Source organism: Nerophis ophidion, linkage group LG03, assembly GCF_033978795.1.
Source record: "Nerophis ophidion isolate RoL-2023_Sa linkage group LG03, RoL_Noph_v1.0, whole genome shotgun sequence".
NCBI classification, from domain to species: domain Eukaryota; kingdom Metazoa; phylum Chordata; class Actinopteri; order Syngnathiformes; family Syngnathidae; genus Nerophis; species Nerophis ophidion.
In genome coordinates, this window is record NC_084613.1 from 60,966,561 (window position 1) to 60,994,041 (window position 27,481).

The 27,481-nt window shown below is 40.6% G+C and overlaps 3 protein-coding genes and 1 long non-coding RNA gene across 7 annotated transcripts; 2 read left to right on the forward strand and 2 right to left on the reverse strand.

Annotated features, from left to right (window-relative positions):
• Nucleotides 1–466: 466 nt before the first annotated feature.
• Nucleotides 467–8,875, forward strand: bend3 (BEN domain containing 3). 3 transcript variants are annotated; one of them, XM_061895749.1, is made up of 4 exons: nt 467–646; nt 1,219–1,273; nt 4,674–4,849; nt 6,210–8,875. In XM_061895749.1, exons 2-4 carry the CDS (start codon nt 1,222–1,224, stop codon nt 8,418–8,420), a joined length of 2,439 nt encoding a protein of 812 aa, XP_061751733.1. In that variant the 5' UTR covers nt 467–646; nt 1,219–1,221; the 3' UTR covers nt 8,421–8,875. The 3 variants fall into 3 exon arrangements, with proteins under 3 accessions (XP_061751733.1, XP_061751734.1, XP_061751735.1); XM_061895750.1 differs by lacking the exon at nt 4,674–4,849; XM_061895751.1 differs by lacking the exons at nt 1,219–1,273; nt 4,674–4,849.
• mtres1 (mitochondrial transcription rescue factor 1) lies at nt 8,864–14,689 on the reverse strand. The gene is made up of 4 exons (XM_061895755.1): nt 14,565–14,689; nt 11,216–11,662; nt 9,496–9,568; nt 8,864–9,401 (listed from the first exon to the last, which is right to left on the reverse strand). The coding sequence occupies exons 1-4, from the start codon at nt 14,594–14,596 to the stop codon at nt 9,207–9,209; spliced, it is 747 nt and encodes a 248-aa protein (XP_061751739.1). The 5' UTR covers nt 14,597–14,689; the 3' UTR covers nt 8,864–9,206.
• LOC133549883 (uncharacterized) lies at nt 13,528–25,424 on the forward strand. The gene is made up of 3 exons (XR_009806198.1): nt 13,528–14,193; nt 21,368–21,991; nt 22,096–25,424. It is a non-coding gene; the product is annotated as an uncharacterized LOC133549883 (long non-coding RNA).
• LOC133549881 (transmembrane protein 151B-like) lies at nt 16,353–27,322 on the reverse strand. 2 transcript variants are annotated; one of them, XM_061895752.1, is made up of 2 exons: nt 26,897–27,322; nt 16,353–22,782 (listed from the first exon to the last, which is right to left on the reverse strand). In XM_061895752.1, exons 1-2 carry the CDS (start codon nt 26,966–26,968, stop codon nt 21,373–21,375), a joined length of 1,482 nt encoding a protein of 493 aa, XP_061751736.1. In that variant the 5' UTR covers nt 26,969–27,322; the 3' UTR covers nt 16,353–21,372. The 2 variants fall into 2 exon arrangements, with proteins under 2 accessions (XP_061751736.1, XP_061751738.1); XM_061895754.1 differs by having other exon boundaries at nt 26,785–27,322.
• Nucleotides 27,323–27,481: the final 159 nt, after the last annotated feature.

Below are 27,481 nucleotides of genomic sequence, written 5' to 3' on the forward strand. Positions count from 1 at the left end.
TGTGTCGCTTGACTGCTCTGCTTCACAACAAAGACAGCTGCAATCCACCGCTTTCCACCAACAGCATTGTTCTTTATAATCTCCATTATTAAATGAACAAATTGCAAAAGACTCAGCAACAAAGGTGTCCAGAATACTGTGTAATTATGCGATTAAAGCAGACGACTTTTAGCCGCTAGTGGTGCAGCGCTAATATTTCCTGACAGTCCGTGACGTCACGCGCACGCGTCATGATTCCGCGACATTTTTAATGAGAAACTCGCGGGAAATTTAAAATTGCAATTTAGAAAACTAAAAAGGCCGCATTGGCATGTGTTGCAATGTTAATATTTCATCGTTGATATATAAACTATCAGACTGCATGGTCGGTAGTAGTGGGTTTCAGTAGGCCTTTAACAGTCTCTGGATGCATGTTACAAAAGGTGCAGGCCGGTAAACTTATTTTTCGGTCCGGAAGTGACACAGCGGGCGCGCTCACTGTGACGTCACACGAGAATGCACTGGAAGCGAGCAAGAGAGAGAGAGGGAGGGGGGGTAATGGTCAACAACGCTGTCAACCGTTATCTACAAATAAAGCCCGCGGACGTTCGGCAGACATGTCCAACTCAACAATAACAAACCGAATGGACAGCAAGCACTCGTGAAGGTAAGCTTTACCCAGCTAGCTGGCTGGTCGACAATATTAGCAACAGCCTTAGTTGTACGCTTTAATGGGTTTGTTGCACTAAGAATTAGTCGTCACTAAGCTGTCACACAGCTGACATTAATGTATGTATTATACAAACAATACAAGCATTGCGTTGCCAGTAAATAGTACGCTCCCCCCACGCTGTTTTGGTCGAAGGCGAAAGAATGCGGAAGTGGTGTCGGCTAATGACGGCTGGCTAGCACAGCTGAGACTGATTGACGTATTTGCGTCAGCTCGTCTGGGCCACAGTGACACGTGACGTAACGCGACGTGCTGTGTCATGACGTCAGCGTTCACATTGACTAGTATGTGGCTTATCCGATGACATGACCTGAACACGTTGTCACCGCTGTCCGCTTCAGCAAGACAGTGTATGAGCAGACATCTTCTTCTCCCCCCCGCGTGTTCCTCCACAATGCAATAGAAAATGAAAGATGTAGATTTCTTTAAAAACATATCTGGAAACATTATAAAGGTGGGTCGAAGCAAGTATTGGATTTACATAATACAATATATATTTTTTATTTTAGGCTATGAATTCCTCTGAGTATGGGGATGCTTCAGATGAAACGATGCTTGAAAAAGGTAAGTTAAAAACTTAGGTGGTTGATGTGTTGTTTTTTTTTTAATTTAGAATGATCTATGACAGAAGGGGGTGTAAAGTAGGACTGGGCATTTTTTTTTATATAAATGTATTTAATGCTCAAATTTATGGTGTGTTCACACTTAGTCCGAGTCTGTTTGTGCAGATAGAAAAGCATAAACCTAGTCCAGGACAGAACCCAAGACCGCTGACTCTAATCGTTGGTAGGGCGAGCGTGACTACCGACTGCACCAACACACCAAATATGATGTCATCAGATGTGATCGTAACCAGGCAATGCATAGCAACACCTAACAGAAACATACATGGGTGTTGATGAAAATCGCTATTTTTCAGGAAATTTCCCAGTTTTTTTTAATATAAATCTTGACAAGTATGAACAGAAAGCAAAGGGAAAAGCCCTGTTTACACTGCACATAAAATCAGTTTTTTTTGGAGGCGGGGGTTTTAGCCATCACGTGACACACATTGGCTATTTTTGCCAGTCCAAATGCTTCAGTGTTTTAAATCTTATCTTTTCACATCAGGTTCAGGCCACATCAAGAGCTAGTCCGAATCTGAGATTTTCAAATGTGAGTTGAGTTGTACGGTATACCGGTATTTGTATAGTACAGCGATACTAATTAATCATATTCGGTATTATACCGCCTCTGAAAAGTAACAGCCCCAGTCGGCAGTGTTTTGGCTACCTCCAAATCACTAATCCTCGCCTCCATGGAGACAAATAAAGTATGTTTCTTACAAATCTCATCCCTGCAGGACAAGTAATAGCTAAACATGCTTCACTACGCACTGTAGGTCACCGGCGTCAAAATGTAAACAAACGCCATTGGTGGATCTACACTAACATCTACTGTAATGATACCAAGTACCGTAGCGTAGCTAGTCAATCCTACTATGATTACGTCGATAATTTTGTTTAATGTACCGTAAAAGCCAATAATGCAATTTTTTTGTGGTCCCCTCTATTTAAGAAATGTAGCAAAAAGTATCAAAAATATTTTAGTACCAAAATATTGGTATCGGGACAACACTACTGCAGAATAAACAGAAATGCAACTTGAATGCAACCTTATTGCGACTTTTACATCATATTTTTGCGAGCTACGTCATTTTTGTTTATAGGGCTAGGCAATGTTTGGAATTTATTGATAATTTTGAGTTTTTTGTTGCAGACAATTTAAAAAAATAGAACATTTATGTTTTTTCTCATTTTGCTACAGTATACCTTTTGCCCCAATGAGCTTCCGTGGCCACCGCCTCCCTTTCCTTTGCAGACATCCACACGCCTCACATTCTTATACAGCATGCAAAACATGGCTAATGCTAACTAGAACGAGACAAAGAAAAATGTCAGTTCCTTAGATTTACGGCAACAGGCATGGAACAAGTGACTGCACGCTTTTAAAAAAGGCAAGGGATCAAAAAACGTATTTCTGCATCCTAAACAGCATTGAGCCGATTGCAACAAAAATTAACGCTTTGCAAGGCGAACAAGACTACAACAGCAAACAAACTACCGTAATCACCCTACAGTGGTGGAATTTTTGTAGGGAATGTATGATGATACCATGTATAATGAGAAAGAACAATGCACAAAGCGATTATTGAAGCAGTCGCTCTTCACATCCAAACCGGACATCTTGTACGCTGGTGTTGCTGCAAAACACTCATGGCTTTATAATGGTTTAATCATCATTATAGTTATATATTACATTGACTTAACATTAGTACACACTACCATGGAGCCCAGGACACTTCATGGTAAAGCCTGCATTTATCTACTTGCTAAAACTATATGATCATCTCGATGTTTTACTTGTCTATTTGCATAAAACATGTTTGTTTGTAGAATTATTTTATTCAAGACATAAGTTTTATGTTTGCACTTCACTGAGCTGATTGATTTGTATTACCATTTATTGACTATTGGTATCTATTGATTTAATGAAGTTTATTTGCATGTAATTTGCAATGCTACATTATTGTTTACATACTTATTTTATTCAAGTTTTAAGTTTTCACCTAAATCACAATATTGGAGATTATTATTTAGTTGCAAGCACTGTACAGTACTACATTTTTGTTTACAGAAGTATTTTATTCAAGACAGAAGTATTGCCTCCAAGAGGAAGGTCTTAATTTAGTTCTTTGAAAATGATTTAATAATAAGTGAAATTTATATCTGGTCTAAAGCAAACAACATTATGAAAATTAAAATTTTGCTAAGAGTAATTAAGATGCAATATCATTTCAAACAACTAGTTTTTGATCAATTAAAAGCAAAACTTGTTTTGAATTATCTCTTTATCATTTGTATGCATTGGTTTCTTTATAAATTATAAATACACAGAACATGGTCCACTCAGACTCAATGTCCAGCAACTCCCTCGTAACATGTTCCAAGTTCCTTCAGAGGTGGGCATTAAAACTCTCTGACGGGAGACTGCCAGATGTTTCAAGCAGAGCCTCACTATGCGTGTGTGTATATCTACCTATCTATATTAATATATATATATCCTTCGAAGTAAAAAAAATATATAAACGTCCCTACTTGGCAAGCAGACATCCTTGATTTAATGTTTGTGCCTTTTATAACCACAGAAGTTTCAGACACTTTGCTCCCAATCACAATAAACCTGCTGCTCAAAGACGTGTGCCGTCTATCTGCTCATTCATATCTACGGCTGAAAGTGCTAGACGGCACCTGTACTGTACGGTAAGGCGGTTCCTATAAGCCTTCTGTTGTGGCGTACAATGTATTCTTTTTTTTGTTTCACTGCTTTGCATTCAAGCGAGCTTGTCCTGTTTTCTCTCTTCTGTGTCTGCACTAACCCAGCCAACACATTATTAAAATAATGTTAGCTAATTGTTCTCTTATGGTTGGTTATGACCAACAGGAGAACTAACGTTTAGAGACCATTAGCATTATTAATGTTGCATTTTAGAACCCTCCGAATTACTTTAACATACGTAAAGAATTGATATTTTGACATTTATCTATCGATATAATGAATATTCTATGTTCTATTCGTGATGCATTGGGAAATCGATTAGGTTTCCCACCTATTTATGAGTCAGGAAAGTGGAAAATCAACATGCCCTTTAACTATGGCAAAATCTTAAACTCTTTTCACTCAGGTTTCTGTTTTGTTTTGATAGCCATTGCCTAGTTTTGCTTGCATTTGGTGACATTCAGTGGTTCGTTGTGGTTAGCATTCGAACTTGCCTTTCTCAGGCGGTAGACCTGTTTGGTCCGTCTTGGGTTTGGTGGAGTGCATTGACACCTGACCAAAAATGACAAGTGTGAACACACATAGAAAATACACAAAAGGGGATGTACAGTGGTTATTCAAGACATTATTATGTTGTTATCGGCAGAACACAAGCATGTTAAAAAATCTAAAGAGACTGAGGACTTTGCTGTTTGTGAGGCACTGGGAGAGTGTGGGGGAGGATCTCCTGGGGCCAATGAGGCTGGTAAACGGACCTCGGCAGAAATGGAGCCTGACGCTAAGCAGTACTCAACTAGCAAGCGAGTCAGAATCACAGGAGAGGTGAGCTTCTTATTCAACTGCTAACAAACACATGATATAAAAATTCATATCTAAAAACAATATGCATAACATGTACAGTGCATCAGGAAAGTATTCACAGTGCTTCACTTTTCCTACAGCCTTATTCCAAAATGGAATAAATTCAATTTTGTCCTCAACATTCTACACACAATACCCCATAATGACAATGTGTAGAGTTTGGGGGGGAAAAAATGTAATATTTCTTAAAATTAGAAAATCACATGTACATAAGTATTCACACCGTGACTTGTCTCCCGGTTCCTGCCGCAGAAAAACACCCCCGCAGCATGATGCTGCTACCCTCATGCTTTACTGTAGGTATGGTATTGGCCTGGTGATGAGCGGCGCCTGGTTTCCTCCAACCATGACGTCTGGCATTCACGCCAAAGAGTTCAATATTTGTCTCATCAGACTAGAGAATTTTGTTTCACATGGTTTGAGAGTCTTTCAGGTGCATTTTGGCAAATTATTTACTCAGAAATAGCATCCATTTAGCCACTTTACCATTCAAGTCTGACTGGTGATTGCTGCAGAGATATTTGTCCTTCTGGATGGCTCTCTTTCCACAAAGGAATGCTGTAGGTCTGACAGTGACCATCGGGTTCTTGTTCACATCCATGACTAGAATAAGATGCATGCAGCAAAGTACATCATGGATGAAAACCAACGCTTCCCATTCAACCTGATGGAGCTTGAGAGGTGCTGCAAAGAGGAATGGCTGAAAAACTGCCAATATATAGGTGTGCCAAGCTTGTAGTATTATATTCAAAAAGACTTGATGCTGTAATTGCTACCAAAGGTAGGTCACATTAAGATTCCACTGCCAGGGTTTTTTTACCATGAGGTCCTCCTTGCTCAGGAAGCCCTTCAACAAAGTATTGAGTAAAGAGTCTGAATATTTATGTACTGCACATGGGGTTTTTTTTTTTTAGATTTTTAATTTTAATAAATTTTGAAAAACTTTTCTACAGTGTCATTATGGAGTATTGTGTGTATAATTTGGAGAAAAAATATTACCGTATTTAAATTTGGTATAAGGCTGTAACGTTACAAAAAGTGAGGCTGTGAATTCTTTCCGGATGCACTGTAGGTGCACATTTTAACCTTGAAGTACCCTTGTATGCATCTGCACAAAGTTCTCACATCTAATCTGACAGAAATCAAATAATTTGGCCAACCATTATGTGGATTATTCCCATGCTTCAAGAAAATTAGCAAGTATGAATCCACACTGAGAATAACACGGATAAAGTATCTGATGTGTGGATGAGTAGTAATATCTCTGAAATGTACACTTTAGCTTGTCTTTACTTATTTTTTTATCATTTACTCTGTCTAGATGAGGCACTACTTGACAGATGACGGCAGCCGCCAGGAGCCTCTGTGTCTCAGCACGAGCAATGTTAAGAGGGACAACATCCGTGGGAAATCCAGAGTTTCTTACAGAAAGCCTCTGTTCAGTATCTCCCACAGGATCTCTGAGAAGAAGAACACGCCAAGTGTAGATCAGCAGGCTGATCAAGGTGCTGGACATCAGGCTGGCCTCTTCTCTTCCGCTCTCCTAAATTCAGAAGGAAATGGCTTACCGGAAGCTTTGTCAAGCCTGGATGGTTCAGGCCAAGTGTGGTCAAAGGACTCTAACCTCTACCCTTTGATTGAGAAAATGTTTTTCATTCTCAACAGTCTAAGTTCAAGCATGACTCAGTTGCATAGCAAAGTGGACCTTTTAAGTCTTGAGGTTATGCGGATAAAGAAGCATATCAAACCAGTGGAGATGGTGGCAGACTTCCAACCTCCTCCTGAGTATCTGCTAACAAGCGAAGAGTTAAATTCTTTAATGGAGCAGACATCCAGTGCTGGGGAGCTGGGGTGTCGCTTACTGGTACATCTCTTCCCCGAGCTGTTCAAAGCCAGGGAGCACTCCCATGACTGTGTGACAAACAAGAGATCACTGGATTCTCTACATCTGCAGCTGATCCGTAACTATGTGGAGGCATGCTATCCATCGGCCAGGAACCTTAGTGTTTGGCAGGATGAGTGTCTCCCTCAGCTCAATGACTTTTTTAATCGTTTCTGGGCTCAGAGGGACATGGAAAGCGGTAGGCTGGTAAGGAAGCAGACAATAGCGGGAGAAGAGATCACAGCGGCGCATCCTCAAACCTATCGTTTCATAAATGAGCAGGGTCGTGAGGAGCACATTCTTCAGAGCAATCAGCGGAGCAGCTTGGTTGGACCATTTACCGATCAAGCCACAGAGGAGCTGGATGAGCTTGCCTCTCCTGAAGACTTAGTGATTTTCCTCATGCATCGACTCTTCCCCGAGCTTTTTGAACAGGGCAATAAAATGCCAGAGGGCTCGAATTGTTTAAACAGCATGGGCCAGCTAATTCTAGACTCTGACAGGATGGAAATCATAAAAACGTACATGGAAACTAATTTTCCTGATGTGCCTGAGGAGAGCTGGCTTCAGGTGTGCATTCAACACATGGAGGATGCACTCTATTGTCCTCACAGCAACGACAATGGAAGTGAGCCTGACAACATCAACGACGAGAGCTACGATCTGGCCAGCATTCCTGAGGAAGGTTCTGTCCTGAAGGTTTTGGACATATGTGGCAATGAAAGGACCTCACGAAAGCCCAAAAGGTCACTGCTATCACCCATTGATTTTGACAATATGGAGATCCCTTTACCTAACTTTACTGTTTCACAGGAGCTCCTCTTGTCCAAAGAGCAGCTTAAGTATAACTATGAATGTAGCTTGTCCATCGGAAACTTCGCCTCCCGCCTGCTAGTTCTTATGTTCCCTGAGCTCTTCACCCATGAGAACACCCGGAAGCAGTACAACTGCAGCGGTTCTCTTGGGAAAAAGCAGCTGGATCCCCTTCGTGTGAACCTGGTCCGTCATTATGTGCAGCTGGTCTACCCACAAGCAAGGAACGACAGAGTGTGGACTATGGAGTTTGTGGGCAAACTTGACGAGAGGTGCCGTAGACGGGACACCGAACAGAGAAGATCTTACCTGCAGCATCGAAAAGTGTACAGTCAAGATGCAGAGCAGGACTTTGTCCTGAACCAGCTCCACCCAGATGCCTTGAGGGAGGATCCAGAAATTCCCTTGTTGCCCCCTGAGAAAAGCAGTAAAGACTTTTGCAAAATTCCTCTGGATGAACTAACTGTATCCAAACCAGACTTCCCGGTCCAGTCAGTTTACCTACTCTCGGATGTGGAAGTTCGGGAAATAGTCCAGCAGAGTCTCTCTGTGGGGAACTTTGCCGCACGACTGTTGGTGCGCCTCTTCCCAGAACTATTCACGCAGGACAACCTGCGGCTGCAGTACAACCATTCTGGGGCCTGCAACAAGAAACAGCTGGACCCAGCGCGCCTCAAACTTATCCGTCACTATGTGGAAACTGTGTATCCTGTGGAGAAAATGGAGGAGGTGTGGCACTACGAGTGTGTGCCAAGCATTGACGAGCGCTGCAGGCGCCCTAATCGGAAGAAATGTGACATTCTGAAGAAGGCTAAAAGGTCAAACAGTGTGTTGTAGTCAGCTTTCCTGACCAACTACCCCCATCCAGAAAAATACTTTATCATTGCACAGCATATAAGCTCAACTTTTACAAACCTGTCCTTTTTTAGGATGAAGCCAACCTGTCACATGTTTTCTGTACAATTCTTATTTCTAGATTTAGACTTTTATTGTTGGATAAAAAGTTTTGAAAGATATTAAAAAAGCCAAAATTGTCACATGTAATCTAACATAATTTTCACCTTTGACAACAATTAAACAATAGTAGTTGATTACATAGTTTTCTATATGAACAAATTGCAAAGATGTGATATATTTACAACACTGCAGTTTCTGATGTAACATTGTGTCACCCGTTTTAATAACAATGTGCTTATATTAAGCCTTGTGGATGTTTGTGTTAAAGAAAATTTAACATTAAAGATCACTTAGTTATTTCTAATAAAAATCACAAGACTGTGTTACATTAATAATTGTTGGACATTTATCAAGATATTATTTAACGGTTATTTATACCTTATTTGACATTTTGTGTGACTTATGTTGGCTGGCAACACCAATATTTTTATTCAACATTTGTCACATCACAAAAGCATCAAAAATTGTAAAAATCGCACAATACAAGTCAGAATATCATAGTGCATATTTACTGCATAATAGGAAAGCGCTACCTTCAGTTTTTAAATGTCAAAGTGTCACAGACCTGTGTTTCCTCTATAATCCTTACCGGACACTTTTTTGAGTATACGATACCGTGTCATTATATCATTGCTGACGCCGGTTGATGAATTACAATCCATTCATTCATACTGGGCTTCGAGGCTTGAAAGCTTCATCCTGCGGTAACTCTATAAACTTCCACCGCCGTAAGGAAACTTTGTGCTTTTCCCCATTGTTTGATTTACCCAGAAACTTCTTGAGGATGACTCTTTTTAGAGTAACAGTCTTTGCATCTGAGTTCTTTGACAGCACCATATCCAAAGTGTCCCCAACTCTTACCTGAGAGTACATAGAGTAAGAACAGTCAGGACAAACAACATACATGAAGTTTATCCAATAACCGGTCAGGTCATTTATTAGTAAACACACCCACCGTTTTACTTTTCTTGATGAGGGGTTGTCCATTTAGTCGGAGATTGTTGCTGTAAAAGCTGTCCTCGAGTTTACTGTCATGACAAAAGAAATTATGCCAAAAATTACAGGTGAAACTAAAGAAAAACCTGAATATTGCCCATCCATCCATCCAATTTCTACCGCTTGTGCAAAGGTTTATTTATTGAAACGTGTAAATGACATACGGTGCATTCGGAAAATATTCAGAACTTTACTTGTTTCACATTTTGTTATGATACAGCTTTTTTCCAAAATGGAATACATTCATTTTTGTCCTTAAAAGTTCTACACACAATACCCCATAATAAAGATATGAAAAGTTTTCTTTTTAAATTTGCAAATATAATTTTTAAAAAAATCACATGTACATAAGTATTCAGAGCATTTGCTAAATACTTTTTATTGTACCTTTGGCAGTAATCACAGCCTTAAGTCTTTTTGAATATGATGCCACGATCTTGGCATACCAATCTGGCAGTTTTGCCCATTCCTCTTTCTAGCACCTCTCAACCTCCATCAGGTTGATGAAAAACATTGGTTTGCATCCAGAATGTCCCTGTACATTGCTGCATTCATCTTTCCCTCCATCGACGTTATACTTATAGTTCCTGCCGCTGAAAAGCATCCCCACAGCATGATGCTGCCACCACCATGCTTCACTGTAGGGAATGTACTGGCCTCTAAACATGACATCTGGCATTTATACCAATGAGATCAAGCTTCCTCTCATCAGACCAGAGAATTTTGTTTTTTCATCTTCTAAAAGTCTTTCGGGTGCATTTTGGCAAACTTTTGCAAATAAATAGTTTCCGTCTGGCCACTATACCATACAGGCCTTATCGATGGATTGCTGCAGAGATGGCTGTCCTTTTGGAAGGTTCTACTCTTTTCACTGAGGAAGACTGCAGCTCTGACAGAGTGACAATCGGGTTCTTGGTAACCTCCCTGACTAGACTAAGATGAATGCAACAAAGTACAGAGACATCATGGATGAAAACTAACTCCGCCCATTGAACCTAATGGAGTTTGAGAGGTGCTGCAAAGAGGAATAGGCAAAACTGCCCAAAGATAGGTGTGCCAGAATTATGATATCATATTAAAACATATTTGAGGCTGTAATAGCTGCCAAAGGAGCAGCAACAAAGTATTTAGCAAAGGCTGTGAACACTTGTTTTTTTCTTAGTTTTAATACATTAGCATTTTAAAAAGAAAAAAAAAACTTTTCACATTGTCATTATTGTGTATCGTGTGTAGAATTTTGGGGACAAAAATAGATTGATTCCATTTTGGAATACGGCTGTAGCATTGCAAAATGTGGGAAAACTGAAGCGCTGACAATACTTTCCTGATGCACGGTAGGCTTACAAAATGCAACAATAAATATTTCAAGCCTTTTGATATAATTTTGATTATGGTTTACAGCTTATGAAAACCTCAAATTTTAAATCTGGTTTTCAAAACTAAGCGATCAAAATAAGAAAGACTTGATATATCTCACTATGTATGTAATGAGTTTATCACATATCAGTTTCACATTTTAAGTTGAAATGGTGACATTAATGAACTTTTGCATTCATTTTTTAACCTGGGTAAAGAATATATATTTTGACTCGTTTAGCTGAATGAGGTAACTATAAATGCACAGAGGTTTGTCTGTGCTACCAGTGTGCAGGTGTACCTAATGTTACTATATCACTTACTTATGTGCCACGTCCAGGCCGGCTCGCAAAATGGTATCATAACGAAAGGACTGTACATATTTTTCCATGTCTTTATAGTCCTTTTTTATGGTTGGGTCCTCCTCCACTTCATCTTCATAATCGCTCTCAGGGTTTTGTTCTTCATCCTCTTCTTCTTCTTCTTGTATTGGCTTAGCAGCACCTTTATTTTTGTTGCTTTTGAACCTCAGCTGATGGACAGTCCATCTTCTGACAGCATCCCTGCTACAGAGAGCCGTCCTTGTGCAACCCAGTGCGGAATAAGTGGAGCAGCCCCACAGCTGGCGTGTATGGATGGTTCTGGGACACCATTCGGCCTGAGCAGGTCCGTAACCAGCAGCTAGCAGATGGCGCGGGTTCAGCCTTCCTAGCTGCCTCATAGCAAGAGCTTGGACCAACAAACTGTGCATGCTGGAGCTCTGGTAGTGACTGCAAACAAAGTGTGGAAAGTGTGATTATGATCCTGAAATTTGACAGGCACTGTGTCTCTATTTGTATATTTACTTACCAGGGACAGATTTTTTTGGCCTAAAATCTATCGCAACAGCCTCTTGCAAAATGAATAGAACCATTTCAAAACAAGTTACAACCGCTCGTAATATGGCTGCTGGTGTGAGTAGTAACACGTTGAGTCATTTCTGGTTGTATTATTTTCTCAACTATAATCTACTATCTGGTTACTTTTGTTTTAACATAGTTCTACATATTAAGTTAAAGTGCCAATGATTGTCACACACTAGCCGCGTCGAAATGATTCTCTGCATTTAACCCAGGGGACGGCGTGGCGAAGTTGGTAGAGTGGCTGTGCTAGCAATCTGAGGGTTACTGGTTCAATCCCCACCTTCTACCATCCTAGTCACGTCCGTTGTGTCCTTGGGCAAGACACTTCACCCTTGCTCCTGATGGGTCCGGGTGAGCGCCTTGCATGGCAGCGCCCACATCAGTGTGTGAATGGGTGAATGTGGAAATACTGTCAAAGCGCTTCGGGCTCCTTAAAAAAGGGGTACAAAAGCGCTATACAAGTACAACCCATTTACCATTACCATTACCCTTGATAACTCCCTGGGAGGTGAGGGTAGCAGTAGGCAGCAGCGGTGGCCACGCCAGGGAATCATTTTGGTGATTTAACCCCCAATTCCAGCCCTTGAAGCTGAGTGCCAAGCAGGGATGTAATGAGTCCCATTTTTATAGTCAGTGGTATGACTCAACAGGGGTTTGAACTCACAACCTACCGATCTCAGATATATTTCCATCCATTTTTGTCCCCCTTGTCCCTTTAAAAAATATACACATTATATATATATATACATATGCTGATGTACCCCTTAAAAAGATGACTCCAACCCCAAACAACAACTTAACGTCTCCTAATCTTATTCTAGTAATTTATGCACAGATGAGATTTGTTAATGCCACCATTTAAATTGACCAAGAAAATATTCATATAATGAATACATTTAAACACTTTATAAATATGTCTTATGTGCATGGACAAAGAACACTTATAATTGTATGTAGTTTCTAAACAAGAAAGAGGTTTTAGCACACCAATATCTGATCAATAACAGTCCTTTACAATTAATACTATAGAAATGGCCAACATTATGTGCATGGACAAAGAACACTTATAATTGTATGTAGCTTCTAAACAAGAAAGAGGTTTTAGCACACCAATATCTGATCAATAACAGTCCTTTACAATTAATACCATAGAAATGGCCAACATTTTCATTTTACAGACACAATAAAGGCTTAAATAATTTCAAACACTATCCTTTTCTTAACCACAAATGTCATACATAATCAGTTGTGGACAGACGGAGCCGCAGGAAAGCAGTTGTAACAAGCAAGCGTGGTCCCGCGGCAGTAATCCTTTTTTACGAGGAGCCCCCCTGAAAAAATGTAATGCCCCAGCCTTAAATGTTTTTCTGCAGCCAAGTCTGAGTCTGGAGCACCAGATAGTTTGACATGTCTGGGAACATTCCCAACAGATAATCCTTGAGATCACTCGACAAATCTTGTTTGATAACGTATAGGGATAGATTCCATTGTGTAGTATTTAGTGGTATGCTATGGGCACCTTGCAAACTCAAATAGTCTGCACGCTGTATGCTACACGGTAGCCATGTTTGTTTGGCGGCCCACCAACTTTTTTTAGTGGCCTAGTGGTTAGAGTGTCCGCCCTGAGATCAGTACATTGTGAGTTCAAACCCCGGCCAAGTCAAACCAAAGACTATAAAAATAGGACCCATTGCCTCCCTGCTTGGTACTCAGCATCAAGGGTTGGAATTAGGGGTTAAATCACCATAAATGATTCCCGGGCGCTACACCGCTGCTGCCCACTGCTCCCCTCACTTCCCACGGGGTGAACAAGGGGATGGGTCAAATTTCACCACACCTAGTGTGTGTGTGACAATCATTGGTACTTTAACTTTATTGTGTGTAGAATTTTGAGGACAAAAATGAATCGATGCGGTTTTAAAATAACATTTGGGGAAAAAAAGTGAAGCGCTGTGAGTACTTTCCGAATACACTGTACAACCATAGTATACACATTGAACCGTACTTTCGAAGTACAATACAGCATTCTATTTGAAATACAGCCAATACAAATGTTCGACGGGCTTCACGGTGGAAGAGGGGTTAGTGCGTCTGCCTCACAATACGAAGGTCCAGAGTAGTCAGGGTTTAATCCCAGGCTTGGGATCTTTCTGTGTGGAGTGAATGCGTGGGTTCCTTCTGGGTACTCCGGCTTCCTCCCACTTCCAAAGACATGCACCTGGGGATAGGTTGATTGGCAACACTAAGTTGGCCCTAGTGTGTGAATGTGAGTGTGAATGTTGTCTATCTGTGTTGGCCCTGCGATGAGGTGACGACTTGTCCAGGGTGTACACCGCCTTCCGCCCGATTGTAGCTGAGATAGACACCAGTTCCCCCCACGACCCCAAAAGGAATAAGCGGTAGGAAATGGATGTTTTGGTTTTTTGCTGACGTAATTTTAATTGCTCGCAAAATTGGTTGGAAAACGATGTGTTGTTTTTTCGTAGTAGAAAACAACATGGCATATCCCGAAAAAGTATTAAAATGCCACATTATCTTGAAACCAATCGTTAAAGGATTGATATTAGCGTCGTGTATGTTTGCTAGTCATAAGTGACTCACTCATAGTTGGACACTTCAGGTGGAAGCTAATGCTAACTGTTAGAGCACAATGTTTTTTTACAAGCTGGTGCTGAATAACAGACAATTTACCATAAAAACCTAGTGAACTACAACATGTAAATGCCTAAAAACATTTTATTCGTTGCAATAAACTCAAATCTTGACTCACCTATGACGCAACCTCTCCTCGTCTGCTGTCATTCGTCGCCTCTGTTTATTGTGTCATTAAACCGGATGTCATCTGTAATGCCGCCCCCTATCGTTTAGGAGAATATCTTTCCAGCTTGTTATTGCAGCAAGAAAACAAAGCACTGTACTATTTTTTTTTTGTCAATGAAACCTGCCGCTGCCATTTCCAAATATACTAGAAGGACATAATTATTTAGAATTTAAAGTATATGTTTTGTCACGGTGATGGACACTAATGCAAGGCTATTCAATGGGCGGCCCAGAGGCCAAATCTGGCCTAGGAATGCTACCATGGCCCCCCAAGTTTAGTAAAAACTTGGGAGACAGACATTTTTGGGTCAAATTTCTAAAAACACTAGAGTCTTCCTATTGTACAGAGGAACTTGGCTGACTGTGAACACATTTGGGGATTCTTGCGTTGACATTTTAACCTTGCGAGCAAACATAGAACACGGCCGTCCAATCCTGTGATTTACATAACTGGGCAGCACGGTGGAGGAGGGGTTTGTGCATCTGCCTCACAATACGAAGGTCCTGAGTAGTCCCGAGTTCAGTCCCAGGCTCGGGATCTTTCTGTGTGGAGTTTTTGCATGTACTCCGGCTTCCTCCAACCTCCAAAAACATGCACCTGGGGATACGTTGATTGGCAACACTAAATTGGCCCTAGTGTGTGAATGTTGTCTATCTGTGTTGGCCCTGTGATGAGGTGGCGATTTGTCCAGGGTGTACCCGGCCTTACTCCCGATAGCAGTTGAGATAGGCTCCAGCGACCCCCGAAGGGATAAGCGGTAGAACATGAATGGATGGATGGATATCTGTGTTGGCCCTGTGATGAGGTAGTGACTTGTCCAGGGTGTACTCCGCCTTCCGCCCGATTGTAGCTAAGATAGGCTCCACTACCCCCCGCGACCACGAAAAGGATAAGCGGTGCCTTACGCCCGATTGCAGCTGAGATAGGCTCCAGCGACCCCGAAGGGAATAAGCGGTAGAAAATGAATGGATGGATGGATATCCGTGTTGGCCCTGTGATGAGATGGCGACTTGTCCAGGCCTTCCGCCTGATTGTAGCTGAGATAGGCTCCACTACCCCCGCGACCACGAAAGGGATAAGGGGTAGATAATGGATGGGATGGATAATTATGTTACGATCTAACACGTTTAATACAAAAGGACATATGATCTTACCCCTACATTTATTGCAGATATTATTACATTAACAATTATGTAATTTTGTCTATCTGTGTTGGCCCTGTGATGAGATGGTGACTTGTCCAGGGTGTACCCGGCCTTACTCCCGATAGCAGTTGAGATAGGCTCCAGCGACCCCGAAGGGATAAGCGGTAGAAAATGAATGGATGGATGGATATCTGTGTTGGCCCTGTGATGAGGTGGTGACTTGTCCAGGGTGTACTCCGCCTTCCGCCCGATTGTAGCTAAGATAGGCTCCACTACCCCCCGCGACTACGAAAAGGATAAGCGGTAGAAAATGGACGGGATGGATAATTATGTTACCATCTTGCATGTTTAATACAAAAGGACATATGAGCTTACCCCCACATTTATTGCAGATATTATTACATTAACAATTATGTAACTTTGTCTATCTGTGTTGGCCCTGCGATGAGGTGGCGACTTGTCCAGGGTCTACTCTGCCTTCCGCTCAAATGCGGTGAGCTAGGCTCCAGCACCCCCTGCATCCCCGAGAGATAAGCGGTAGGAAAATGGATGGATGTCAAAGAAAAAATAGCCTTGAGATTTAGTTACATACTTGAATCATGTATAACTTTTAATTAATTTACATCAACATTCATTAGTACATTTCTTAAAATCCAATGTCACTTCAAATGCATAATACTGCTTGCACTATATTATTTAAAACGATACAGATATTATTTGCTGGAATACATACTATTTCCACCTGTGAGATGTCATAAAAAAAATCAGTATTACAAAAATGTATATGAAGTAATAATTGCGTAAACATAAGTGCATGTTTGCATCAATTGAATGTAAACTGTATTTGGAAGGGCAAATATATTACTAAATATGCTACATACTTATATATATGACATTATGCTGGTGGTTCATATTGAGGTTTTATGCTTTCCAACACATTGTGTTAAGAAGTAATCATGCAATTGTAGGCATGGATTTTTTTTTTTTTGCAGATAATTACACACTTGAGTTAGGTTGTTTGACAGATGTAATAATCACAGTACTGATCCCTAATGGTATAGTAAATTCAAATGTAAACCTGTAACCACAATATTTATTTTACTGCACATGACAGTACAGTAGAAGGGATAGGTTTGAACCAACAAACATTAGGCTACACCTTAAACTCAATGATGTAATTTTACTCCAAATTAGCAAATGAGAATCATCTAGAGCGCTGGTGTCAAACTGAAGGCCTGGGGCCAATACTGGCCTGTCCCGTAATTTCATATACCTGGAAATAAAATGTCTATATAGTGTTTTAACTTGCTTACAAAGTGTATTTCTTTTTTAGATTTGTATTACATCTACTGCATGCAATTGTATATTTTTTTAACTTGAATATTGCCTTTATTTAACCAGATTAATCACACTTTTGGATTTGGATTAATCATTATTAATCACAGGTTATTACTCACGTGCATAATATAAATTAACTTAAAAAAAGAGCCCAATATTTGGACACAAATGAAATTTTTCTGTCAGAATGTCATACATACATGTTTTAAATGTGTTCCTTGAATGCAATACATGTATTTGTTTAGAACTTGGTAACAGTTTCCCATCTGGGTGTATTTTGAGGTGAATTCTCTCCTCACTTGTCTTTGCATTGCTGTAAATATTGACATGATCACTGACCGTGTAACAACCACCTCAGGCAACCATCTTCTGTTAAGGTAAGGAAGCATGTGTGGTCAGAATAAATTGATTGATTAATCTGTGTATTTACATGATTAATGCAATATTTTTTTTAATTAACCACACAAATTAACTTATTTTTGACAGCCACAATTATTATCCAATATTTCAATATTTTTTTTGTCAAAATAATAATACATTGTAGCTGAGATAGGCGCCAGCGCCCCCCGCGACCCCGAAAGGGAATAAGCGGTAGAAAATGGATGGATGGATAATAATACATATTCAAATATCTGCTTGACGTGTTATTTCACAGCAAATTGTACACTGTAAAAATTACAGTGGCAAAAAAAACTCAGTTTAGTCACCAGATTTTACAGTTTATAAAAGTGCAACCACTTTCCCATTTACAGTTACTGTATGCACTGTACTAACGACAACCGTAGATTTTAGTTACGACAACCGTAGATTTTAGTAAAAAAAAATGTTTTACTATATAAAAAACAGTGTTACAGTTTTATTTACAGTAATATGCTGTAAAAAAAAATAAAAAAACACACACACACACATTTTCCAGTAGACTTCTGGCGACTGAGCGGCCAATTTTTTTTAACCCAAAAATCTACGGTTGTTGTTTTTACAGTGTATTACTGCAAACTGCAAAAAATGGTGGCCCTTTTTTTTTACGTAAAAATTATGTCAACTGAGCTAGCAGTTTTTCGCCATAAAATCTACTGTCACTTTGACAGTGTACAATTTAATAGATAACTTAGAAATCATAAGTCAAGCAGATATTCAAGTATTTATCTGCATTTTGACAAAAACATGTTTGGAATATATGATGATATACTGTAACACATTTTTTTAACCATGACACCTACTGTAGATTGTTTTTAGAGTGAAAATAAAAATAATAATATATATATATATATATATATATATATATATATATATATATATATATATATATACACACACACACACACACACCCATACACATACATTGTAGATTGTCCCTGAAGGTATCAAACCTATGACGATTTCAGGTGACTATCTCTGGAAGCTCATCGAGAAAATGCCAAGAGTGTGTGCAAAACAGTAATCAGAGCAAAGGGTGGCTATTTTGAAGAAATAGTTATTTCACCTTTTTTTGTTAAGTACATAACTCCACATGTGTTCATTCTTAGTTTTGATGCCTTCAGTGATAATCTACAATGTAAATAGTCATGAAAATAAATAAAACCCATTGAATGAGGTGTGTCCAAACTTTTGGCCTGTGCTATATATATATATATATATATATATATATATATATATATATATATATATATATATACACACATTAATAATCAAATGCATAGGCAATTGTGTAACACTATCATGAGGAGAATCTTTATACAGTACATACGTATTAATATGTTCACTGTTACAAGCGGCGGCTCTCTGAAGGGACTGCGATGTAGCAGTCAATGAAAACGAGTTTGACACCCCTGATCTAAATTCTTTCAAAATCCTGTGAGCAATTATGTGAGTTACAAAACAATTTGCTGAAATATGCAAAATTCATAAATCATAAGAAAATGAACCTCAAAATATGGTGCAGTGTAGTTCAACCTAAAGGCATTATACATTCTGAACAGCGTAAAAAGGTGTAAAAAATAAAATAAAATAAGGCAACCTGAGTTAACTTAAATCATCACTCTTCATCCCAACATAAAAAAATTACACATTATAAATTGACATAAAGGAGTATTTTGTGTTTTTCGTGTGGCATAGATTCTACTATGTCATGTGATATGGTCATATTTGGTGTTTTTGTGGTTATTGCTGTCGTTGAAAATTACCTAACTTGAGCCTTCTGATGCTTCTTTTGCAATTAGATACTTATATCTGCTTATCATGCCAGTAATGCTCCTGTGAGGTAACTGCAGCGCCACTTTTAGATGTAAAGATTTGAAAAGCTTTGGCAATGATATGCAGTGTTAACAGTCTTCATCCAGTAGGAGGTTGCACTTATTGCTTTGGTCTTTCACACATTCAGGATTCAGGCATTTGTGTGAGAAATGACAACACAAAGTGTATCATGCTACTGAGCCACTTCCTGCCATACATTCACATACATTCGTCATAATAATGCCATGTTAATTCTGGGCCCTTAATAGTTTCCTATAATTGTTATTTAATTGCACAACATAGATCTTCAATGACGTTTGTAAACAAGAATTGGGTCCGGTTGTTATCTTGTTTTTTTACACTTCTAAGTCTCATTTGCACACATTATATAATAGACATTACATGCAGTTGCAAGTCCTCTATGTTAGAAGGCAGTAGTGTATATACTGTGCCTTTTGTCAGGAAATAGTCTTTGCCATGAAGTTGAATGAGTCAGTTTATTCCTTTGTTGAGTTCTACAAAGTGTTTGAACTGTAAGTATTGTACTTAATACACACCTGCTGTTTGATTGTAACGTGCTTCTCAGTTGTAGTTCCGATTGCCAGTTTGGAGGTTTTGAAATCACCATGTAACATCACTAATGCTAATCGGTAGCATGACTATGAAAAAGCCAATGTAAATTAGCAAGGAGCTAGCACATTTTGAAAAGTGGAACTTTACAGTACTTTTGAGTGCCTTCTTCTTGCTTTATTGGTATAGAAAAGCTTATACCTCAATTAATACCCGGTAGTACCAATGGACTTCGTTCGGTACCTATAAAAGTACCGCTCTCATTGGATCGACCAATACAAAACTATGGGAAAGTACAAGATCTCAGTGAAGGATCGTTGTAGGTTGTGGGTAAAGTCTTATGGATCAACTGCAGATTATAATAATAACACTAAAAACAATTGTACTTTGTACACATGGATGTGTCACCACTTTCCCAAGGTCTGGAAGAAGACTGATACTGTCACTTTCAGATGAAAGGAAATTGGTTATGATGTTCAGGAACCACTAACACTGAAACCTGCCTTGACCTGGAATCTGGAACGCCAGTGTGGTTCACAGAAAATACAGATTTACAGTATATCAACATGTACTGAGACAGTGCCAACCAAAAAGAAGCTTGTTCTCCAGTTTGCAGCTGCACCACACGCAAAAGCCAGTGCCTTTAAGAGGAATGTTTTATGGCTACCAGAGAAGGCTACTCTGTATGTTTGGAGGAGTCAAGAGGAAGCTTTCAAACCTAAGAACGTTGAGTATCAAGTGTCTGTGAGATTGTTTAACTTTCAGCAGTTCTGGTGTGCTGCACAAAATGGAGGAAATCATGAGGAACTACCAAATAGTTCATATGTACCTTAAATTAACAGCTAGAGGGTTTAAACTTAGAAACCATTTGGCTCCAACAGAACAACAAACATCTAAGCTGGTTTTGTAATGGATGAAGCAGGCTATGGTTTTGGAATAGTGGATGTGTATGGACTATATTCTGGGCTTTCAATCAATCAAACCACCGTTGAAGACACATTCTAATCTAGAAGAATGTTCATGGTCATTGACTAGATCTTACCAATCTAAGTCTATGAGCATGAACTGATTAAGCCTGCTTGGATGAGAGGTAAAAAGTATTCTAAGACAAACTGAACAGTCCAGTTGCGATAGATTGAAAGCCCTGCGAATACAATAACCTGGATGAATGAAAACATCCATAGATGTGTAGCTGGGTTTGTGTCAGGAAACCAATAAGCTTGAATTAACTCTACCAGCTCTCCCAAGAAGTGTGGTCAAAAGTCCATATAAAGCTATTTCCCAAATTCCTGTGCACCCGACTCTTGTTTTTTTTAAAACCCACAAAATAAATTTTGTAATCATTCCTCTCTCAAGAAAGAACAGTTAAAATAAATCATCAGGGGCCCTAAATTTATATGGCATTCATTCTCATGATGAGTGTATGTAAACTTCTGACCGGAACTGTATGCTCGTGTGTTCTTTCAGCACAGTCATAGAGAAGTCTCCACACAGGAGCCGTTTCTGTGGAAAGACCTGTGATTGTGGCAATTCTCACTGCAGTGGACGATGAGCACCGGGTAGCAGAGTGCGTTGTCATAGTCTGGAGGTTCTTCATCGTCTGTGGTGAGGCGCTCTGAAAGACAGCGGGTGTTTTCACTGGGACTCTCCTGGTCGTCCAAACTGCCGCTTCTCCAAAAGCAGCTCCGTTGTGATCCATAGCGCCGAGCCAGGGAGAATCTGCTGCCACTGAAGGGGATTCGGGAGCTGGCTCCTGTACAGACGCTGAGGGCGCTTCTGGAGAACACTGAAGAGCAACTGATGGCTCTGTGGCATTGCTCACAGTTCTGCCGAATGCCGCTGAAGTTGGAGGGGCATTGGGCTAGGTCCATGAGGCCTGCCTCTGAGTAACTGGGCACCAATTGCTGATTGGACCTAATGTGCCACTCCAACTCTGTGCTGTCAATGGTGTTTACACGAGGGATGCGTCTCCAATACGGGCGATCATCACATGGTGTCACTGGGATGTAATCATGTCCAAAGAGTTTTTCAACACGATAGTGGACATATGCGGTGCGATACTCCGTGAAGACCCGTAGAGGCCATGAGAAGGTGAGGAACGAGGCAAACCAAAAAACGTATTGGGACAGATACCAGGGGTGTTGTTCTGGGTCAGACAGAGCCATGATGTATTCCTTCAACTCAATGTTTTTCAGGTGCATGCCCTCCCTGGCCTCCATGTAGTCATCAAGGCCCTCGTTGTCGGTGAAAAACCTGGCACGTTGTGTAAGGTAAGAATTCTCAGACTCAACGTTGGCAAAGCTAAAACACTTGGTGAAGCGCATCTTTGTGAGGGCGGACCTTTCTAAATTGAGGAGTTGTTTGGAGACATCTTTCACGCCGCAGTGACCATAGTCAAATTCAGCTTCGGCCACATGAGTGTTGACTCGCTCGTGGTAAACCTGGGTGCTAGTGTATGCATCCCCATTGCGATAGCGTGTGACTTGCCGTGTGCGACGCACGTAGTGGTAGCTGATGGCCTTCCACCAGATGCACGGCTTAGCTTGCTGCATTCTCTGGATTCGCTCATATATGCCCTCCACGTCTACTTTGTGTTGCAACTCGTTCTTGGCGTGACAGTGCCAGCACTCCACCAGGTAGACCAGGTAGAGCATGCCCAGCAGAGCCAGAGGGATGTATATGTAGCCATCAGAGCAGGGGCTGTCATGGTACATCATGGATTTCCCTTTGAATGCGCTGTCAAATGTGAGGCGGGTCACCTCTGTGACGTGACACCAAACCATCGCCCCCATGCAGCCGTACATGAGAATAGACAGGAGAAGACATTTCCAGAAACTCTCCCGACACAACGACTTGCTCAGCGATTGCTTATGGGGTTTTTGCTGAAGAAGAAAAACAGAGAAAAAAATCAAGAAAAACATTTCTGTCTAACATATTCAAAGACTGATTAGTTTTACTCTAATCCATGTGTTTAACTTCTTTTTGTATAAATGTTATTAAAACTTGGAGCCAGTGTCACGTAATGGATTGTATGTTTCACCATGGAGGCAGTCCTTGGTTCATGGCGTCTTGTGTTACAATGATTTGTGTTTCAACATTTTGGGTTACTATGTTTTGTTAGGACGTTTCGTGTTGCATTGGTTTGTATGGTACAAAGTTTTGTGGTACAACGTTTTGTGGTACGACGTTTTGTGGTACGGCGTTTTGTAGTACGACGTTTTGTGGTACAATGATTCGTGGTACGATGTTTCGTGGTGCCATGATTTGTGGTACAACGTTTTGTGGTATGACGTTCTGTGGTACAAAGTTTTGTATTACCACGTTTTGTGTTACTACATTTTGTGGTACAACATTATGTTATATATTTTTATGTTATGACCTTTTGTGTTACATAATTGTGTGCTACATTTAGTGTTAGGTTTTGCATTACAATGTTTTGTGTTACGATGATTAGTGTTACGATGGTTAGTGTTACGACGGTTAGTGTTACGACAGTATTACGACGGTCAGTGTTACAACGGTCAGTGTTACGACATTTTGTTACCCGTTTTATGTTACAACAATACAGTGTTTTGTGTTATCCAGTATTGTAAAAGTATTGAAGTACAAATACTTTGTTGCTGTACCTAAAAATATTTTTTACGTTACTTCGTTATTTACATTTCTGACAACTTTCACTTTTACTGCACTACATTTCCGGCATATCAGGTACTTTAAGAATTTTACTCAGGTAATTATCTAAAAGATTACTTCAATGTCTACAAAAGTAATTTTTTTTGGTCAGGTACTTTTTCGTAGTCAAATATTGCTTTCAAGTACTTTATACAAGACTGGTGTTATCACATCAAGTGTTACATGGTTTTGTGTTATGGTGTTTTGGGTTATGATGTTTCGTGTTACAACATTTCGTGCTATTACATTTCTTAAATCTATTTAAAGGGGAACTGCACTTGTTTAAAATGTTGCCTATCATTCACAATCACTATGAAAGGCATGATGATGGGTGTTTTTTTTTTGTATTCTAAATATTAAATAAATGCGATCAAAAGTCCACTACAATGGAACCTATGTTAGCCGTTCCATTCTGCCTATAAAGCCCCCCAAAAAACATCCAAACACCTACATTAGGGTTTTATATACATGATGTAAGTATATATGTAATTGTAGTAACGGGCACATGTATAATAGCATTTAACATATAAATATTTTGATAATTTTAAGCATATGTGGCGCATTAATTTCAAAATCACATTACAGCGTTTGCTTTTTTTTCTTCTCTCCATCACTGATTTCTGCTCACTGCAGACTTTATGAGGGCCAACAAACATAATAAAACACAACTTATTTAAGGTCTGCTTTCATTAGAATGTATTTTTAAGTTGTTCAACAGTTCGAGGTCCTAAATAGCTGTCGAAGTATTCCAACTTGTTGCATTACATCCTCTGCCATCTACTTTCCAGGTGAGAGGCATGATTTATTAACTCCAATAAACTTACAGGGAGCAGGGAAGCGAGGAAGGAGCAGACAACTCAATGATGTAAACATAGGCACACACTTTAGTGTTCACGACGCCGCTATAAATAGTTAATCTGCAATAGCGCTTATATCAATATCACTAATACTTGATTAATATTCAACTTACAAAATGTAAATGGAATATTGTTGGCGCTTTATGAATGGGTATTTATTTAATTTTATGGGCGTAATCGAACCCCTCCCATTTGCTCCGCTGTAAGCAAACTTTTCTTTACGTTCATTTAATACTTAGAATGCATAAAAAAAAAACATACATCTGTCATCATGTCTTTCATAGTGATTGTAAACAATAAGCAAAATCTCCATAAAAGTGCAGTTCCCTATTAAGTGTTGTTTAGGGGTAGGGGTTTTGGGAACAAGTGACTTTATTTTCATGTGGCTTAGAACTCCTGGCAGCGGCCCAGCTTGAGTACAATATATTTTGGTCTAAAAGTCGACTTGCAGCGCGTCGTAGAAGAAGAACTCCTTCATAAACGGAGGACCCCCTGCATAAATGTTTTTGGACTGTGAGTGGGAGCACAGGCGCCGATCTACATTTTAGCCAGCGGGTGCTCTGTGTGTGTGTATTAAAAAAAAAATAGACGTTCAGCGAAGTTAATATCCCATATGATTTGTGGCTTTATTATTTTGTAAACTGGACCAAACTCGCCACAAAATTAACTACAACAAGATTGATTTTTCAAAAATTATTTTAAAAATTTAAAGTCGCCCTCAATCCCACATGGGTGCTCGGCATTGTCCGTGGGTGCTCGGGCCCCGAAGCACCCACGGGATCGGCGCCTATGAGTGGAAGTACCCACTCAGGCAGAAATGTGAGACACCATTCTAAAAAAAAAAAAGGCAGCACGGTGAAACAGGGGTTAGTGCCTGTGCCTCACAATAAGAAGGTCCTGAGTAGTCCTGAGGAACGTTCCCTCTCAGGTAAGCGCCTGTGCAATTGCACGCTGCTCACGGGGGCTTCACGGTGGCAGAGGGGTTAGTGGGTCTGCCTCACAATACTAAGTTCCTGCAGTCCTGGGTTCAAATCCAGGCTCGGGATCTTTCTGTGTGGAGTTTGCATGTTCTCCCCGTGAATGCGTGGGTTCCCCCCAGGTACTCCGGCTTCCTCCCACCTCCAAAGACATGCACCTGGGGATAGGTTTATTGGCAACACTAAATTGGCCCTAGTGTGTGAATGTGAGTGTGAATGTTGTCTGTCTATCTGTGTTGGCCCTGCGATGAGGTGGCGACTTGTCCAGGGCGTACCCCGCCTTCCGCCCGATTGTAGCTGAGATAGGCGCCAGCGCCCCCCGCGACCCCAAAAGGGAATAAGCGGTAGAAATGGACAGTGTGCACGTCTGCCGTCGCTCACATGTGTGCCACTTAATGCTCAAGGAGTTTGGCGTTTGCTCACACATATGAAAAATTGGAGGGAAAATTGGTCCTGAGTTCAATCCCGGTGTCAAGCGAAATAAGTGCTCCTTGCGAAATAAGTGCCCAAGCGTGTCGGGGCATATATTGAGCGCCTTAAGAGCGAAATATATGCCCACCCTATTGTATACAGTGTGTATGGGACGGCTTGCCAAGTAATTGCCACCTGTGGATTTGTTGATATTGTTAGCTAACCGTATCATTAGTTAACCGTTTTAGACTATTAAATAGAGAGAAACTGCAGGAGGAAACGAATAAGATCAGTAGTTTTAATTTTGGTGAGTTAAGCTTTTAAAAAAGTGGACGGTCTCTCTCGCTACACACACGTTGGTTTGACAATGACGCCGCCCTGCCAAAAAACTGCCCGGCGCACCTGTGGACTGCGCAGGTGCGCGCATGCGCACACCCCCTTATTTTAGCTGGGCACAAATTTGGCTTGACACCGGGCTCGGGATCTTTCTGTGTGGAGTTTGCATGTTCTCCCCGTGACTGTGTTGGTTCCCGCTGGGTACTCTGGCTTCCTCCCACTTCCAAAGACATGGACCTGGGGATAGGTTGATTGGCAACACTAAATTGGCCCTAGTGTGTGAATGTGAGTGGGAATGTCGTCTGTCTATCTGTGTTGGCCCTGCGATGGATGGGGTGGCGACTTGTCCAGTACAGCAGCCCCCGCTGTAATAAATGGATGGATGGATGGATGGCATTCTAAAAAAGATGTATATACTGTACTAGTAATTATAATACTTTTCGGTTTGTCACTGCGTAGGATGAAAATAACTGATTTTACAAAAATAACGTGACTTTTGTAGCATGGCAACCTACACACTAACATTTGCTGTTAGTAATTAGCCTTCAATGGAGCAGATATAGGCGATACATGCTGTACATATTGATAACATCATGTGCAGGCCTCTTATAAAGCATGGATGATATCATACCTGTAGACATGTTATTGGTCTGTTAAAGGAGGGAAAAGTCTCCCTGTATCATTACTAGTCCATATTGTGCGCCAATACACTGCAGCATGCATGTTTTAAAATTAAAGGATACCTCCTCTCTGGCGTCCTCTTCAAACACAGTCGTGGCGCTGCTTTCAATGGCAGCCGACGCCGGAGGGGACATGATGACGCTAATCAGCTATTGACGGTAATGACGGGGCGTGTGGTCCCTCGCTAACGCCAGCTCGGCGCAGAAAAAATCCCGAGGTGTTTCAGCATCCCGGCGGACACAAGTGGAGAGGATGCGGTCGCTGGGAGATGAATACGTGAGTGAAGCCGAGCCTGCATTCCACCTCCCTCCCTCCCAGCTTCCGGTGTACAGAGCTGTGAGACAAAAATCGGAGAATATTGACAAATTGTTATTTCAAACACAGCATGAATATAACATGATGTGTTTTTTAAAGGCAGACGACGTCGTTTGGGGTTTCTGGGGGGTCGGCGCGGGGGCTGCCCATGCTGCTACGGGAAGGCAGGTACACCGTAGCCTACGGGTGGGCGGATCGATCCAAATATCGATAGTGTTGATACCTTGGGTAGTATGCCGGTATTGAGTCGATAATAGACTGGTGTGATTGATATTTTCCAGTTATTGTTTTGTGTTGTTCATTTTGTTGTATTGTTTTATTTACATATGATA